Raw genomic sequence first — 16,492 nt, forward strand, 5'->3', positions numbered from 1 at the left:
TGACATGCCTATTTTTATAAATCCTTATATTCTCCATGAAATAACAATTCCGGGGCATCTCTTTTCCTAACTCTGCATTGTGATGTTTCTCTGTTATATAGAGTACTAAGAAAAAATGCTCCAGAGTTTACTAAAAGGGACATGTCACATGAGCAGACGGGTCCTATAATATAAGTATCTAATGATAAAGAAATATTTGTACATTACTGTGCATGTAAAACTAAATGGTTGCACTAAATGGTTTAAGCCACCCATGTTGTCACATTATGTGGCAGAGAAACCCAAACGAACCCACACCTCCTCCTTCACCTCCATTATATGAGAAAGATGGCTGAACCCTCAGTCCTGGCTAGGTTCTCCAAACCCATAAGAATAGCATCCGGAACTGTGCCTCTCTATGGGTTTCAAAGCAGGCACAGTAGCTGTTTCTAGGCTACATATGTTCTTGAAGGCAGATACACAGATGGAGAGATTGTGCTCCCTGCAAAAAATATCGATTTGCTTTTATGTTTTCCTACCAGTTTAAGATAAAATAGCATTTTTTTTCCAATTGACAGGCATGGGCACACATTTTGCAGTAATCTATAATATGATCACATAAACTAGCACTGTGATATGCCCAGCTAGTTGCAAAGTAAATGCTAAAATGGATGTGTCAGAGCACAAAAGCAAGCGAGGGTGTGTGAGGTCATTCGTGTATCCTAGCAACAGTTGTACACGCCGTCAAATTCACAATCAAAACGCAAGTTCTTATTCCATCAAATTTTATGTTCCTATGATTGAATCCCAATATTGTAAAGCTGTGTCATACCCCCCATTATAAGATGTTACATACATTATATGGATAAAAGTATTGGGACACAAGTCTTATTCATTCAATTCAGGTTATTTATTCAGTCCCACTGCCACAGGTGTAAAATCCTGCCCCCCGGAATGCAATCTGCCATTACTAACATTTGTGAAAGAATGGCTCATTCTAAAGAGACAACTGACACCAGTGTGGTCCTGTAATAGGACGCCACCATTGTAACAGGTCAGTTCATGACATTTATTCCCTCCTAAATGTTCCAACTGTGGATGATGCTATTGAAAAGTGGAAGAGTTTAGGAACCATAGCACCTCGGCCATGAAGTGTCAGACCACGTAAAATTACTAAGTGGGGTCACTGACTCCCGAGACTCATAGTGCATAAAAGTCGCCAACGCTCTGCTGACTCGATAGCTGCTGGTTCCAAACTTCTCTAGCGCTAAAGGGAACCTGTCAGTCAGTTCATGCTGCCCAAACCACAGGCTGCATTAATCAAAGGATGGTTGCACAATTGCAGCCAGGTATATATTTTTTCCAAAACGCTCTGGAGCTTCACAGAAAGCGAACTTGAAAGATCTGGCCGAAGGGGCAACGTCGGACTATTGTTGCCACTGACTGTGATCCCATTCCAGGTGATTGACAGGTCTCTCCCATAGCAAGAGGCCTGTCAATCACCTTGAGCAGCGCTGTAGTAGTATTAGTCGTTGGATGGGTCTTCTAACTATATTTTCATCGAAATGCCAGATCGTTTCAGAGAAAAATACTCCTGGCTGCAATTGTGCAAACATGGATGAAATGCATGACAGGTTTCCTTTAACGTCAGGACAAAAACTCTACTCTACGAGCTTCATGGCATGAGTTTATATGACCAAGCAGCCACATGCCAGTCTTACATCACCAAGAACAATGCCAAGCATCAGATGGAGAGCTGTAAAGTACATCACCACTGGACTCTAAAGTAGTGGGAACATTCTGTGACATGATGAATCACACTTCTCTGTCTGGCAGTAGGATGGACGAGTCTAGGTTTGGTGAAAGCCAGAAGACCATTGACTGCCTGACTGCATTGTGCCAGCTGTATATTTGTATGGAGGAGTGATAATGCTAAGAGGTTGTTTTTCAGGAGTTGGCCTTGGCCCATTAGATCCATTCAAGGGAAATGTTAATGTTTCAGCATTGCCAAGACGTTTTGGACAATTGTAGTTTCCATCTTTATGGGAGAAGTTTGGTGAAGGCCCTGTTTAGCATGAATGTTAGGGGAGTTTGGTCTAAACACTTGACTAGCCACATTGAGCCCTGACCTCAACCCCATCAAACACCTTCATGATGAACTAGAATGGAGATTGTAACCAAGCCCTCTCATCCAACATTAGTGTCCCACGGCTCTTCTGGACAAATGGGCAAAAATTCCCACAGACACAGTCCAAAATCTAAAACCTTTCCCAAAGACCAGAGACTGTTATAGCTGCAAAATGGGGACCAACTTGTTATTACTCTATAAGGATTTAAGGTGGGGTGTTATAATAGCTCCTACGGGTGTAATGTGCAGGTGTCCCAATACTTTGTACATATATTGTACGTTTTCTATACAGACATAACTATACAATCCAATATACAATATTTTCCCAGCCCAGTAATATTATTATGGATGCCTATGTATTTGGGGTAAGGGTTGCCATCCATTAATATATGTTTTTCTGCTCTGCTCTTTATTATTTGATTTCTAGTGTGAAGCCTTTGCCTGGTATACCTCTGAATATTTATGCAGCACTTTGCCATGTTATGGTTTATAGCCTCAACGCTCCTAGACACCACAGGTGTTTAGTGTAGTCAATAAAGCGGAATCCCTGGTGTTGCTAAGCAACCTTCTTTCTATTGGATATGCTCTTTACCAGCAAAATAGAACTCATGAATCTAAATGAGGAATTCACGAACCTGAATCATCTCAGATTCACTCCTCTTTGATTTGTAGGTCATTGATTGGCCACCAGTTTATCTAACAACCGCAGCATTCAATGAGGCATACAGCTTATTGAACACTATTACATCAGTTATGATTAGTAATGTTACCGTATTTAACTTGGACATGGTGACATTTTCAGTGACACTATTCTACTATAGGTCACTAAAACATTCCCTTTAAACGTCTGTCCAACCTGACATGATCATCCTTTGACTGTAATAGAGACTATAAGGGTATATACACACGCAGTGGAAACAATGCAGATTTTCTGTCCATATTTGCAGGTGAAAAAGCCAGAGAATATTACTGTAGAAGCATGGTGAATTTCAGCTATGCATAATAACGCATTAGTTGATATCCACATCAAAATATACATGTGAAACACATGGAAAATCCCCACTGAAAGATATGTATTCCATTGATTACAGTAGGTACCATTTTCTCCCAAAAATGTCCCCTTAGAATGAAAAATAACTCATCTATTCTTTCACAGTCATTGCCACAATCTTAAAGATGCCGCCTGTACCAGCATTAGTAAATGCCTCATACCTTGTGATGTCTTCTGTGAGTTGAGCCGGATCAGGAGGATAAAACTTCACTGTGAAACCAAATGTCCAGGGAGCACCTGAAGACAGAGGTAGAGCTGGTTAGATATGTGGACAAACATGGCACAAGGACAATGAATATTAAGATTAGAGAGAGGTGTATGGATAGAATAGATATAATCATTATATAGTAGAAAACAATAACATAAGGCCGGATTCACGTCATGTTTTAGCTTGGTCGGGGTGTCCACCTGAAGCCCTGAAAAGCAAGACTCAAGAATGAGGCTGTTGACTTAAATGAAGCTAATGGAATCACGTTGTGCTCTGTCTGACCTGGTTGACTGCGCTTTTGTGCCCTTACCAAAAACAGACAATGCCAAAAATGAGGTCGGACAGAGCACAAAGTGACTCCCCATTTTTCAGGGCTTCAGACAGAAACCCAACGAAGCCACTGACGTGTCTAAGGCTACGTTCACATTAGCGTTTTGCGTGTTTGCGTCGGGCGACGCAGCGGCGACGCATGCGTTTTTTTTGCCGCAAGCGTCGGGCGCAGAAAACGCAACAAGTTGCATTTTTCTCACATCCAAATTTCGGCAAAAAACGATGCATGCGTCGCAAAACGCAGCGTTTTTGCGTGCGTTTTGGTGCGTTTTTATTTGCGTTGTGCGTTGCGTCGCCGACGCAGCGGCGCACAACACAAATGTGAACGTAGCCTAAAACGTGAAGAAAAGGCAATGTCAAGCATGAGTTTCACCACTCACTTCTGATCTGTTTTTTTATTTCCTTGGAAGGATCCAGCCAATTCTGTAAAACCAAAGCGTCAAAGTTAGAACCAAGAAATCACACCGCTGTCTGGTGTTACTGGTGAAACCAAACAATCACTTCTAGAGGGACCCAGCCATATTCTAGTACATGTCCATACAGATGTGGTCAGACAATTCAATAATCCTGTTTATTGCTACTTATAATAGCACAATGCTGATAACTGCTCAACATCAAAATTACTGGGGTGCACAGTTCTAAAAGATCCCTTTTTTCACCAACATTAAATTAATCAAACTACTTAGCCATTTTCCCAGTGATTAGTAGGAAACCCAACTGCAAATGTTTATTTATCTTGTTGCACAAACACAGGTCATATAAAATATTACATACAGTTTCCACTTAAAGGGTTATTCCCATCTGCACTGATGGGTTTAATTGGATATTGCATGCAAATACAAGAAATGTTGTCATTTACACATTATTAAACCTTTGCATTGTTCCCTTGATATTGTAAATAATTTTGCTTTTGTATTGTTTGCTGCCCTAGGGAACGACCACTGATGCTGTCAAACAGTGGTGGCCTAACATGCGCAGTTCTCACAAGCTCTCTTTAACAGAGCTTGTAATTGATGCTCTAAAGCAGGCCGAGATATATGTAGCCAGATTCTTGCTAGCTTCAATGCCAATATGTCTCCTTGCTGCAGATGTAAAGCGGCTCCATATGGCAGCATCAGGAGTGCACGATTTGGGCCGAAGTTGCAATGATGCTTCTGTCCAAACTCTCAATCAATGCAGAGCCCCTGCCCCTCCCCAGCAATCAGGGGGTCAACTGGCTGGGGAGCAGTACACTGCTGATTTGAGTACATGGGAATGATCCTTTAAATCAAGCTAATGTATCTATACAACAGGTTCTTTATCTAGAGAGATTAGTGCTCTTTATAGCCATTTTATGATCTTCTTAATAGATGAGGGCCCGTAATGGCAGATTCCCTCCTCTCTATTATTTCAGAATTCCATAATAGAGGATGCGAAAGTAGGTTTTCTAAACTGAACAACCCCTTTAGGAAGGTGAAAAGGAAACAAGCTGTTAGCTTGGATACAGTCTTGACGGATGACTAATTGGCAGCAAATATATGAGGCCACTGGTCGGCCCAGAGAATAATAATATTGTAGGATGGCCAGATGTTAAGTGCATCCTGTCATTCGACAAGCACACCATTTGGTGGAAACAACCCAAACACGTCTCATGAGAGCAATGTATTGGCCACAGTGGGAGGACCTCTGCATCCACTGTAATGTTACTACAATATGTGCTGCTTCTCAGCCCTAGTCTATGATGCATCTTTTTAAAGGCAACTTTGAAAATGTTTATTATTATTTTTTAAACTCCATTCTGGAGGCATAGGAACATGTACAAGCTGTCCTCAGCTAGTTTTATTTGGAGGCATTAAAAATGGAAAGTATGGATAGCAGTATAATTTATGAAGTAGGAGGATGAATTATCGTATTGCACTCACATCAGACGAGATCCCAATATCATCAGTGGATTGTTGAAGCATTACCTTCTGACTGTCAGAATCACAGAATGTAAGACCAAAGTAATCTTTCTCCAACAGGTTGAGGTGTTCACATACTGTATCAAATAGGACCTGCCCCCTAGCATGTTTCTGAAACACAAGAAGCCACCAGACAAAAGAGCTCTCACGTTATCGATCGGAGACGTAAGTGATAAATTCTCTTCCATTCTGACACTTATTTTTTACCTCCACTTCACATTCATAATGGGAAGAGTCCAGGAGTGTCACCCTACAAACGGCACTCTTGGGTTTTCTAGATGTTTTCTGTGGCGATCGCTGATTGTGAGATGGCGTCGTTCTGTCTTGTGCGACCTCAAGTCTCTCTTCACTCTACAGGTTACAATAATGAGTGTCCAGTTACCAGTTAGAATCTCAGTCAAAATGTATTAACAGAAGGTGAAGCCAATAGATCAGCATGTACTGTTATTTATATAGTTTTGTATTCATATATACCAAATATATAGAATGGTTTTCTTAAATCTCAATCAAAATGAAAACAGAAGGTGAAGCCAATAGATCAGCATGTACTGTTGTTTATATAGTTTTGTATTAGTATATACCAAATATATAGAAGGGTTTTCTCAAATCTCAATCAAAATGTAAAAACAGAAGGTGAAGCCAATAGATCAGCATGTACTGTTATTTATATAGTTTTATATTAGTATATACCAAATATATAGAAGGGTTTTCTCAAATCTCAATCAAAATGTAAAAACAGAAGGTGAAGCCAATAGATCAGCATGTACTGTTATTTATATAGTTTTATATTAGTATATACCAAATATATAGAAGGGTTTTCTCAAATCTCAATCAAAATGTAAAAACAGAAGGTGAAGCCAATAGATCAGCATGTACTGTTATTTATATAGTTTTATAATAGTATATACCAAATATATAGAAGGGTTTTCTCCTCATGTTAAATAGGCATAATTGTACTGCATGTAAAACTTCACAATTTACCTTTTAGAAATTGTTTACTGCTCATTGCTTAGGCAACTGTCCACCTCTGCAGTCTATCAGAGGTGGCCACATGACTGGTGCTCATAGAGATTATCGCACATTGTCTAATTGGGACCACCTGTTTGTTTGGTATTTTCCTTATTGGTCGAATTAGCAAAAATGTCAAAACAATATCAATTGTTTACTTATTTATTTTTTTACAACATGAATGATGACATTCGGTTTTCAATTTATTCATGCTTTTCGAGAAGGAATAACAGAGGAACCACAGGAAAGATACCCCAGAATTATTTTTTTAGCCATCGAATGGTAGTAGGATCTTCTGTAAAATATAATTGAATACTTACTTCCACATGTCTCCTTGAATTCTCATTGACTCCTGTCCGGTCTACATTGTTGGCAGGGGTTTGTGGGGTGTCAGGTGGGAGCAGCGCAGGATTATGTACTCCATCCTGGGCATGACCATCGGCACCAGGATTGAATTCAGTTTCAGCCCCCACCTCTGTGGTCATTATGACTCCTCAGGCTGTTGTAGGCTGCAAGAAAGGAGAAAGGGATAAATTATCTACACACAGACTAGTAATATGGGAGACAAGCATTAAATGTTTGCTGTGTACTGACGGGCATTGGACATTAGTGGACACGTTTCCTATAAAATGCATTATGAAAATTAAACGCAAACATTTAGGTTCATCACTGCCTAAATCTTCACTGACGCAGGGTCATAGCTGTTATACGGGTAATGGAACTGTAACATTGGTGCACAATATCCATTACATTACACCTTTCAGCTGCTGCAGAAATCATTTTTAATAAAATACTACATGCTAACATCAGCCCTTCCCGATTCACTTCAAACCATAGTGCAATCTTCCATTTAGCACTGTAAGACTCATGCTGGTGTGGTAGTTGGAGGCAGGTATATCTCGCCCAGGTGTTTGTCCTATGTGAATTAGGCCACTCAGTATATTCAGGGTGCTAATGGGTTAATGATTGCAGGAATAAAAGATGACCAGCTGGGGGTTTCCAGCGTCTGCCTGGGGCACACAGATTGCCTGCCTGTGTGAGACAAACGTGAGTGAAGAGCTGTGCTCAAGATCTGTGTGATGTTAGCTGGGTGGGAGAAGCCCCCCCAGTTGTTGAGATAGCAACGTATTTGTTTAGATAGTGCCGGACAGGCTAGGATTTATTTTTATGTTTTGTTTTGTTCATGTTGCTTTCACGTTAATAATCTGACCTGAGGTCAGCCTGCTCAGAAACCTGCTGTACGCCTCAGATTCAATGCACAAACCACGTGACCTTTGACCCCAGCAAAGGCGATCCCAGAGTGTTTTGTCACAGCACCAGCCACATTATGCCACCGACACACATATATCTACAGTGTGACCAGTGCTAGTCACAATGTGCTCCCTATAGTGTGCTAGCCACTGACCATAGCCACAGTTCGACCATCCATATTGTGCCAGGTAGTGTGCACCCAGATACATCGCTAGCCACAGTGCACCCCTAAGCCATTCTGCCACAGTATGCCTTTCCCTGCCAGTCACAATGCCCCCAGTGTGTGCCACAACCACACTGAATACCCCACTCCTCTATAGTATCTAGATGTTACAGTCCTCCTCTTTCCAGCTTGTTACATGTGACTGGCCTGTTGGCAATCAATCACATGTGAATCCCTTTTCCGGAAAGAGACATCTGAATGTCGCCTATGGAATGATGATCATCTTTGGATAATCATTAATATAATAATGCATAATTATACCACTATTTTTCAGGCATGACAATTACATACTGCTTCTGTATCATGTATAAACCCAGCAATGTCTGATCCTTTCCTGATAATTTACAGTCAGGAGATCACTGGTGATTATATAGATACTAGCAGTGTCTGGTGGACAAGATAAAGATCCCCAATTCACATCAGGACTACAAGATAGCAGGTACTTTCAGCTGCATCACTTCTAATGTGGTGTACCTAATTATTTGTACTAAATGTCCAACTGGGGGTCTGTATGTGGGGGAGACAGGGGAAAAGCTTAGAACAAGAATGAATTCTCACCGCCACACAATAAGAGAAAAAAGAAAGGATCTACCTGTGGCAATACATTTCTGTCTCTCAAATCATAACATTATGGACATGAAATTACTTGTGTTAAAAGATAGCTTCAAATCTCAGAGAGACAGAAGATTATGGGAATATAAACTGATGATGACCTTTGACAGTCTCACTGCAGGAATGAATGTGTCGCACGGATTTATGTCTTTTTACATCAACTAAGGAACTTGCCCCTCAGACTATGAGGGGTCATCACAACAGAACCAGACCCCAATCAGAGGACAATAAAACAATCCATATCTAAGAACTGGCCCAATATTTATGGACATAACTGTTTATCACTCATGGTAATTCTGCTTCATGTCACCTGTCTTATCCATGGTTTTTCCTTTTTTTTCTGTGCTATGCTGTGCATAAATACGTGATTCCTCAGAATTTCTTTTAGTCTTTGCCTGATGAAGAGACCTGTGTAGTCTTGAAAGCTTGCAATTTGTTACTATCTTTTCAGTTAGCCATTAAAAGGTATCAACCACTGAGGACTCTCAATTCTAAATATTTTTGATCCTGTCCTTCTAATCCATAGTCAGGAAATCACTGGATATTATATAGATCCCAGCAATGTCTGACCCTGTCCTGATAATTTACAGTCAGATCACAGGACATTATGTAGATCCCAGCAGTGTCTGATCCTATTTGATAATGCACATTCAAGTGGTCACTGGACTTTATAAAGAAACCAGCAGTGTCTGATCCTGTCCTGATTATCTACAGACAGGCGAGCACTGGTTATTGTACAGATCCCACCAATATCGGATCCTGTCCTGGTAATCTACAGTCAAGAGATCACTGGACATTATATAGATTACAACAATATCTGATACAGTTGTGGCCAAAAGTATTGACACCCCTGCAATTCTGTCAGAAAATACTCAGTTTCTTCCTGAAAATGACTGCAATCACAAATTCTTTGGTATTATTATCTTCATTTAATTTGTCTTAAATGAAAAAACACAAAAGAGAATGAAGCAAAAAGCAAAACATTGATCATTTGGGCCAGACAAAAGTATTGGCACCCTCAGCCTAATACTTGGTTGCACAACCTTTTGCCAAAATAACTGCGACAAACCGCTTCCGGTAACCATCAATGAGTTTCTTACAATGCTCTGCTGGAATTTTAGACCTTTCTTCTTTGGCAAACTGCTCCAGGTCCCTGATATTTGAAGGGTGCCTTCTCCAAACTGCCATTTTCAGATCTCTTCACAGGTGTTCTATGGGATTCAGGTCTGGACTCATTGCTGGCCACGTTAGAAGTCTCCAGTGCTTTCTCTCAAACCATTTTCTAGTGCTTTTTGAAGTGTGCTTTGGGTCATTGTCCAGCTGGAAGACCCATGATCTCTGAGGGAGACCCAGCTTTCTCACACTGGGCCCTACATTATGCTGCAAAATTTGTTGGTAGTCTTCAGACTTCATAATGCCATGCATACGGTCAAGCAGTCCAGTGCCAGAGGCAGCAAAGCAACCCCAAAACATCAGAGAACCTCCGCCATGTTTGACTGTAGGGACCGTGTTCTTTTCTTTGAATGCCTCTTTTTTTTCTCCTGTAAACTCTATGTTGATGCTTTTGCCCAAAAAGCTCTACTTTTGTCTCATCGGACCAGAGAACATTCTTCCAAAACGTTTTAGACTTTTTCAGGTAAGTTTTGGCAAACTCCAGCCTGGCTTTTTTATGTCTCGGGGTAAGAAGTGGGGTCTTCCTGGGTCTCCTACCATACAGTCCCTTTTCATTCAGACGCCGACAGATAGTACGGGTTGACACTGTTGTACCCTCGGACTGCAGGGCAGCTTGAACTTGTTTGGATGTTAGTCGAGGTTCTTTATCCAACATCCGCACAATCTTGCGTTGAAATCTCTTGTCAATTTTTCTTTTCTGTCCACATCTAGCTAGGTTAGCCACAGTGCCATGGGCTTTAAACTTCTTGATGATACTTCGCACAGTAGACACAGGAACATTCAGGTCTTTGGAGATGGACTTGAGATTGCTCATGCTTCCTCACAATTTGGTTTCTCAAGTCCTCAGACAGTTCTTTGGTCTTCTTTCTTTTCTCCATGCTCAATGTGGTACACACAAGGACACAGGACAGAGGTTGAGTCAACTTTAATCCATGTCAACTGGCTGCAAGTGTGATTTAGTTATTGCCAAAACCTGTTACGTGCCACAGGTAAGTTACAGGTGCTGTTAATTGCACAAATTAGAGAAGCCTCACATGATTTTTCGAACAGTGTCAATACTTTTGTCCACCCCTTTTTAATGTTTGGTGTGGAATTATATCCAATTTGGCTTTAGGACAATTCTTTTTGTGTTTTTTCATTTAAGGCAAATTAAATGAAGATAATAATGACAAAGATTTTGTGTTTGCAGTCATTTTCAGGAAGAAACTGAGTATTATCTGACAGAATTGCAGGGGTGTCAATACTTTTGGCCACAACTGTATCAGATATTGCTGTGATCTATATAATGGCCACAACTGTATGTTTCTAATAATCTACAGACAGGCGATCACTGGTCATTGTATAGATCCCAGCAATATCTCATACTGTTCTGGTAATCTACAGACAGGCAATCACTGGTCATTGTATAGATCCCAGCAATATCTGATCCTGTCCTGGTAATCTACAGTCAAAAGATCACTGGACATCTACTATATAATGATCTAAGGGTCACTTCCGTCTTTCTGTCTGTCCTTCTGTCTGTCACGGATATTCATTGGCCGCGGCCTCTGTCTGTCATGGAATCCAAGTCACTGATTGGTCTCGCCAGCTGCCTGTCATGGTTGCCTTGACCAATCAGCGATGGCCACAGTCCACTTAGTCCCTCCCTACTGCCCTGCAGTCAGCGCCTGGCGCCCACTCCATACTCCCCGCAGTCACCGCTCACACACGGCTAATGCCAGAGGTAACGGACCGCGTTATGCTGCGGGTAACTCACTCCGTTACCGCCGCTATTAACCCTGTGTGACCAAGTTTTTACTATTGATGCTCCCAATATACTCACCTTTCGCGACGCTCCGGTTCCAGTGCCAAGAATGGTATGGGACAAGGACCTGCCATGATGTCACGGTCATGTGACCGCGACGTCAACACAGGCCCTGCGCGAGAAGGACCTGCCATGATGTCAAGGTCATGTGACCGCGACGTCATCACAGGTCCTGTGCGCCTGCGCAAGAAAGACCTGCCATGACGTCACGGTCATGTGACCGCAACGTCATCAGAGGTCCTGCGCGCCTGTGCTAGAAAGACCTGCCATGACGTCACGGTCATGTGACCGAACTACAATGGGCACTCGGAAGGTGTGTATATGTTTAATTTTTATTTTTTAACCTGTGACATACGTGGCTGGGCAATATACTACGTAGCTTGGCAATATACTACGTGACTGGGCAATATACTACGTGGCTCTGTGCTGTGTACTACGTCACTGGGCAATATACTACGTGCCTGGGCAATATACTACGCCACTGGGCAATATACTACGCGACTGGGCAATATACTACGTGACTGGGCAATACACTACTTGACTGGGCAATATACTACGTGACTGGGCAATATACTACGTGGCTGGGCAATATACTACGTGGCTGGGCAATATACTACGTGGCTGGGCAATATACTACGTGGGCTACGCAATGTACTACGTGGACATGCATATTCTAGAATACCCGATGCGTTAGAATCGGGCCACCATCTAGTTATATAGATCACAGCAATATATCATACTGTTCTGGTTCTGGTAATCTACAGACAGGCGATCGCTGGTCATTGTATAGATCCCAGCAATATCTGATCCTGTCCTAATAATCCACAGTCAGGAGATCAGTGGACATTATATAGATCCTAGCAGTGTCTGATTCTGTCCTGATAATTTACAGGCTGGAGATCACTGGTGATTAAACAAATCCTAGCAGTGTCTGATCCTGTCTTTATAATCCATAGTCAGGAGATCACTGGACATTCTATATATCCCAGCAGAGTCTGATCCCTTCCTGATAATCCACAGTCAGGAGATCACTGGACATTATATAGATCCCAGCAGAGTCTGATCCCTTCCTGATACTCCAGTCAGGAGATCACTGGATATTATATACAAACATCCACTAGAACATACATAAAAATTCCTAATTTTATGATCACTTTTTATATTCTGTAGTCCTGATGTCACATATATAAATTGTTCTTATATTCAGTATTGCCGCTGTCATTTAATAAATAAGTATTCTTGTTATATGCCAAGGATTGGATAAGAAAACCACTGCTCTGCTTTTCATCAGTATTTCATACCTTGCTCTTTGCTGTCTATTACTCCAGATTGGCATAGAAAAAAATATCTTTACTACACCCACACAGATGTCTTTTCATGGCTGTTTGGGGGTGTGAAAGAACAAGAGCACCCCCTCCCCTCGCTTACCCATCCATATTAATGCATGCTGCAGGGAGAGCGTCACAGGCTGTAATGCTGACACCTCCTATACAATATATACTGTATATAAGCCTTCCGACCCCCTCCGCACATCAGTTATCCCACCTTCCCTACTGCTGTTCCTCTCAATCTGTGTCTGTTTTCATCATCTGCAAACCCACCCTTCTTCCTTCATCGTCCTTCTAATCACTCAGCCAGTTCTTTTTCCATGACTTTTTTTCTCTAAGGAATAATGGCATTTTGTGCCAAGGAGGGTGTGAGGTGAGACAGTGGTCATTCATCACCACCAACCCTAAATGCAGTGTGAGGCGGTTAGTTATGGACTATGACAAATCCTCCTTCCTCTGCACATGTAATGATGCCAGCCTTGGGGAAAGAAAAATTAGCACCAGTGCAAAAGCTTAACACTATCCGTCCCAACCATTCTATATTCAGTATTTTTATTGAAAAAATGTGTTATGTAATTTTAGGAAAAATAAAAGTGCTGCTCTTCCAGAGGCATCTGCTGCTGAAACACTCTCTCCTAAACTGTCAGTGCCGAGCAGGTGCACTAATCCAGATTCTCGACACCTTACAAAACCGGTGTAAAATGTCTGTCAAGTGCAAAGAAGCAGAAATAAGGTCAAGAAATCCAAGTCTCTGTTTGCACAGATAGCACAGAATGCGTTGTATATTCATTCCATGTCCCCAATAGTTTTTCCTGGCAGTCCATAGAGATAAGCAGCCACTTCTTTCCCGGTTGCCTATATTGCACCAACACATTCTGCATATTCTGCTGCACTGCTGCATCACAGATATCAACAGTCACACCAGCCCCTATCTCAGACATAACAGGGCCGACTTCATAGGAAGCCAAATCAACCAATCAGTGTGCTTTAATTGTATGAAAGGAACCCACGCAAACACAGTGGGAACAAACACTGATCAGACATAACATTACAGCCACTGAGAGGTGAAGGGAATAACACTGATTAACTCGTTACAATGGCAACACCAAAGGTTTGGGACATACACTCCTCAACATTGAAATTGCAACACCAAGAAGAAAAAGTCGTGGAATTAGGGAAACCACAGGATGGATAGTCATATTAGGCTACTTTCACACTTCCGTCAGTACGGGGTCGTCGCCATGCGTCGGCCTGACGTACCGACGGACGTTGTGAAATAAATGAACAACGGGGGCAGCGGATGCAGTTTTTCAACGCATCCGCTGCCCCATTGTAATGTCCGGGGAGGATGGGGCGGAGTTCCGGCCGCGCATGCGCGGTCAGAAATGGCGGACACGTCGCACAAAAAAAGTTACATGGAACTTTTTTTGTGCCGACAGTATGCCAAAACCCGACGCATCCGTCGCACGACGGATGCGACATGTGGCCATACATCGCAATGCGTCGCTAATGCATGTCTATGGAGAAAAAACGCATCCTGCTGGCAACTTTGCAGGATGCGTTTTTTCTCCAAAACGACGCATTGCGACGGACGTCACACGACGCTAGTGTGAAAGTAGCCTAAATGAAATGTAAATGATAAAAAAAATTGAAAGAAACGTTTCAAAATATCTTGCTTTATTCAGTATCGAGTATGAGAGCTACAAGCAGAAATCCCCACATTTACACACCTTGGCTGCTATCAGTGAAGTTATTAATGGTTGTCGGAGGCATGTTCTACCATGCTGAATACACTTAGTCCTGAAAATCATCAAGATCCGCTGCTAGCAGCTCCATTTGCAATTGAAAAACGATTACATCCCAGATGGGGGACAAGTCCACACTTGCTGAAGACCATGGTAGCACGTTTAGGCCACAAAGGCTGCTCATTGTAGCACAAGCAATATATGGTCTGGTGTTGCGTTGAAAAACAGCTTCTGGGACACTTTGGCAAAATGGCGGTACCACTGGTTTTACCACGGAATCAATGGAATGTCAAGCTGTTAGTGTAGCTGGAATAAAGAGTAGAGGGGTCTGGCCACACCATAATCACAAGAAAACAACCAGTGTGACCTTCTCTCCCTCATGGAGATTTCTTCATAGCCTTCCCCACGTGGTCTAGTCAGATTTGAAGAATGGTGCTTAGTAATTAATTTTGTACTTCAAGGGAAATTAGACATGACTTACCAAGCCTAAAGCATCAAAAAGTGTCTACGAAATCATCAGAAGATGTTTGCATGGCATTGGTCTGCGAGTCAGATGTCCAGCTGTAGGTGTTCCATTAACCTTGTGCCACCACTCTCAAAGGCTATCATGATGTTGATCAAGAGGGCAATGGAGGCCGAATCGAGGTCTGTCATTTTGTCGATGAGTTATGCTTTTGCCATGGACACAATGATAGCAGGAGATTGGTCTTCAGACCACGTGGGCAACACCATGAAGAGACATTCACAAAGGAACATGAAAGTGTCTCAGTAGTGTATTTCTATGTGTGGTGCTCATACTTGATAATGAATAACTTCCATTTTTTCATCATTTGCATATAATTAACATGTCTGTCAGTACAATGATTTTCACAATTTCACAACTTTTCATTGTTGAGACTGCAGCCTTCTGTACCTGTGTGTGCCATGTATTGCTCATATTTATTGTACTTGTCTATGTATGCCCCTTTTTTCACATGTAAAGCGCCATGGAATAAATGGCGCTATAAAAATGAATAATAATAATCTTTATCTTTTATATAGCGCTAACATATTCTGCAGCGCTTTACAGGTTGCATACATTATCGTCGCTGTCCCCATTGGAGCTCACAATCTAATTTCCCTATCAGTATGTCTTTGGAATGTGGGAGGAAACCGGAGTACCCGGAGGAAACCCACGCAAACACAGAGAGAACATACAAACTCTTTGCAGATGTTGTCCTTAGTGGGGCTTGAACCCAGGACTCCAGCGCTGCAAGGCTGCTGTGCTATCCACTGCACCACCATGCTGCCCTTTTAACGTTGAGTATATTGTTCTGGAAGTATGAGAATTGCACGGTGATGTTTTAGAAGCTAGAAAATGGGCACTTCTAAGGATCTTAGTCAATGACCAAATTATGATGGCTAGTCAATTGAATCTAAGAATCTCTAAAACAGCAAGTCTTGTGGTATGCTTCCAGTATGCAGTGGTTAGTAGTACCCAGGGCCTGATTTAAGAGGTGGGTGGCCCGGGGCCCATTTTGGAGGGAGGCCCATTTTTCAAGGTGTTGCAATATGTAATGCAAAAACACAAAATGAAAACGAACCCAAGTTTATTTACAAAAATCATTTACGCAAAGTAATTCAGGTAAAATCATTCATATTTTACAATCCAGGTACTTTCCTTGATTTTCGTGCTGCAAAATCACTAATTATGTTACTAAAGTCCAATTCAC

General features: G+C 41.9%; 1 protein-coding gene across 3 annotated transcripts in view; it reads right to left on the minus strand.

Annotated features, from left to right (window-relative positions):
• Nucleotides 1-16,492, minus strand: part of EPB41L1 (erythrocyte membrane protein band 4.1 like 1) — a 195,515-nt gene that overhangs the window by 51,956 nt on the left and 127,067 nt on the right. For all 3 annotated transcript variants that reach the window (XM_069752308.1, XM_069752309.1, XM_069752310.1), the window contains exons 3-7: nt 6,965-7,153; nt 5,844-5,987; nt 5,643-5,747; nt 4,077-4,119; nt 3,320-3,395 (exon numbers count right to left, since the gene is read on the minus strand). In XM_069752308.1, coding sequence (XP_069608409.1) covers nt 3,320-3,395; nt 4,077-4,119; nt 5,643-5,747; nt 5,844-5,987; nt 6,965-7,129 — 533 coding nt within the window. In that variant the 5' untranslated portion in view covers nt 7,130-7,153. The remainder of the gene's footprint in view (nt 1-3,319; nt 3,396-4,076; nt 4,120-5,642; nt 5,748-5,843; nt 5,988-6,964; nt 7,154-16,492) is intronic.

The sequence above is a fragment of the Ranitomeya imitator genome, chromosome 2 (genome assembly GCF_032444005.1).
Source record: "Ranitomeya imitator isolate aRanImi1 chromosome 2, aRanImi1.pri, whole genome shotgun sequence".
Lineage (NCBI taxonomy): Eukaryota > Metazoa > Chordata > Amphibia > Anura > Dendrobatidae > Ranitomeya > Ranitomeya imitator.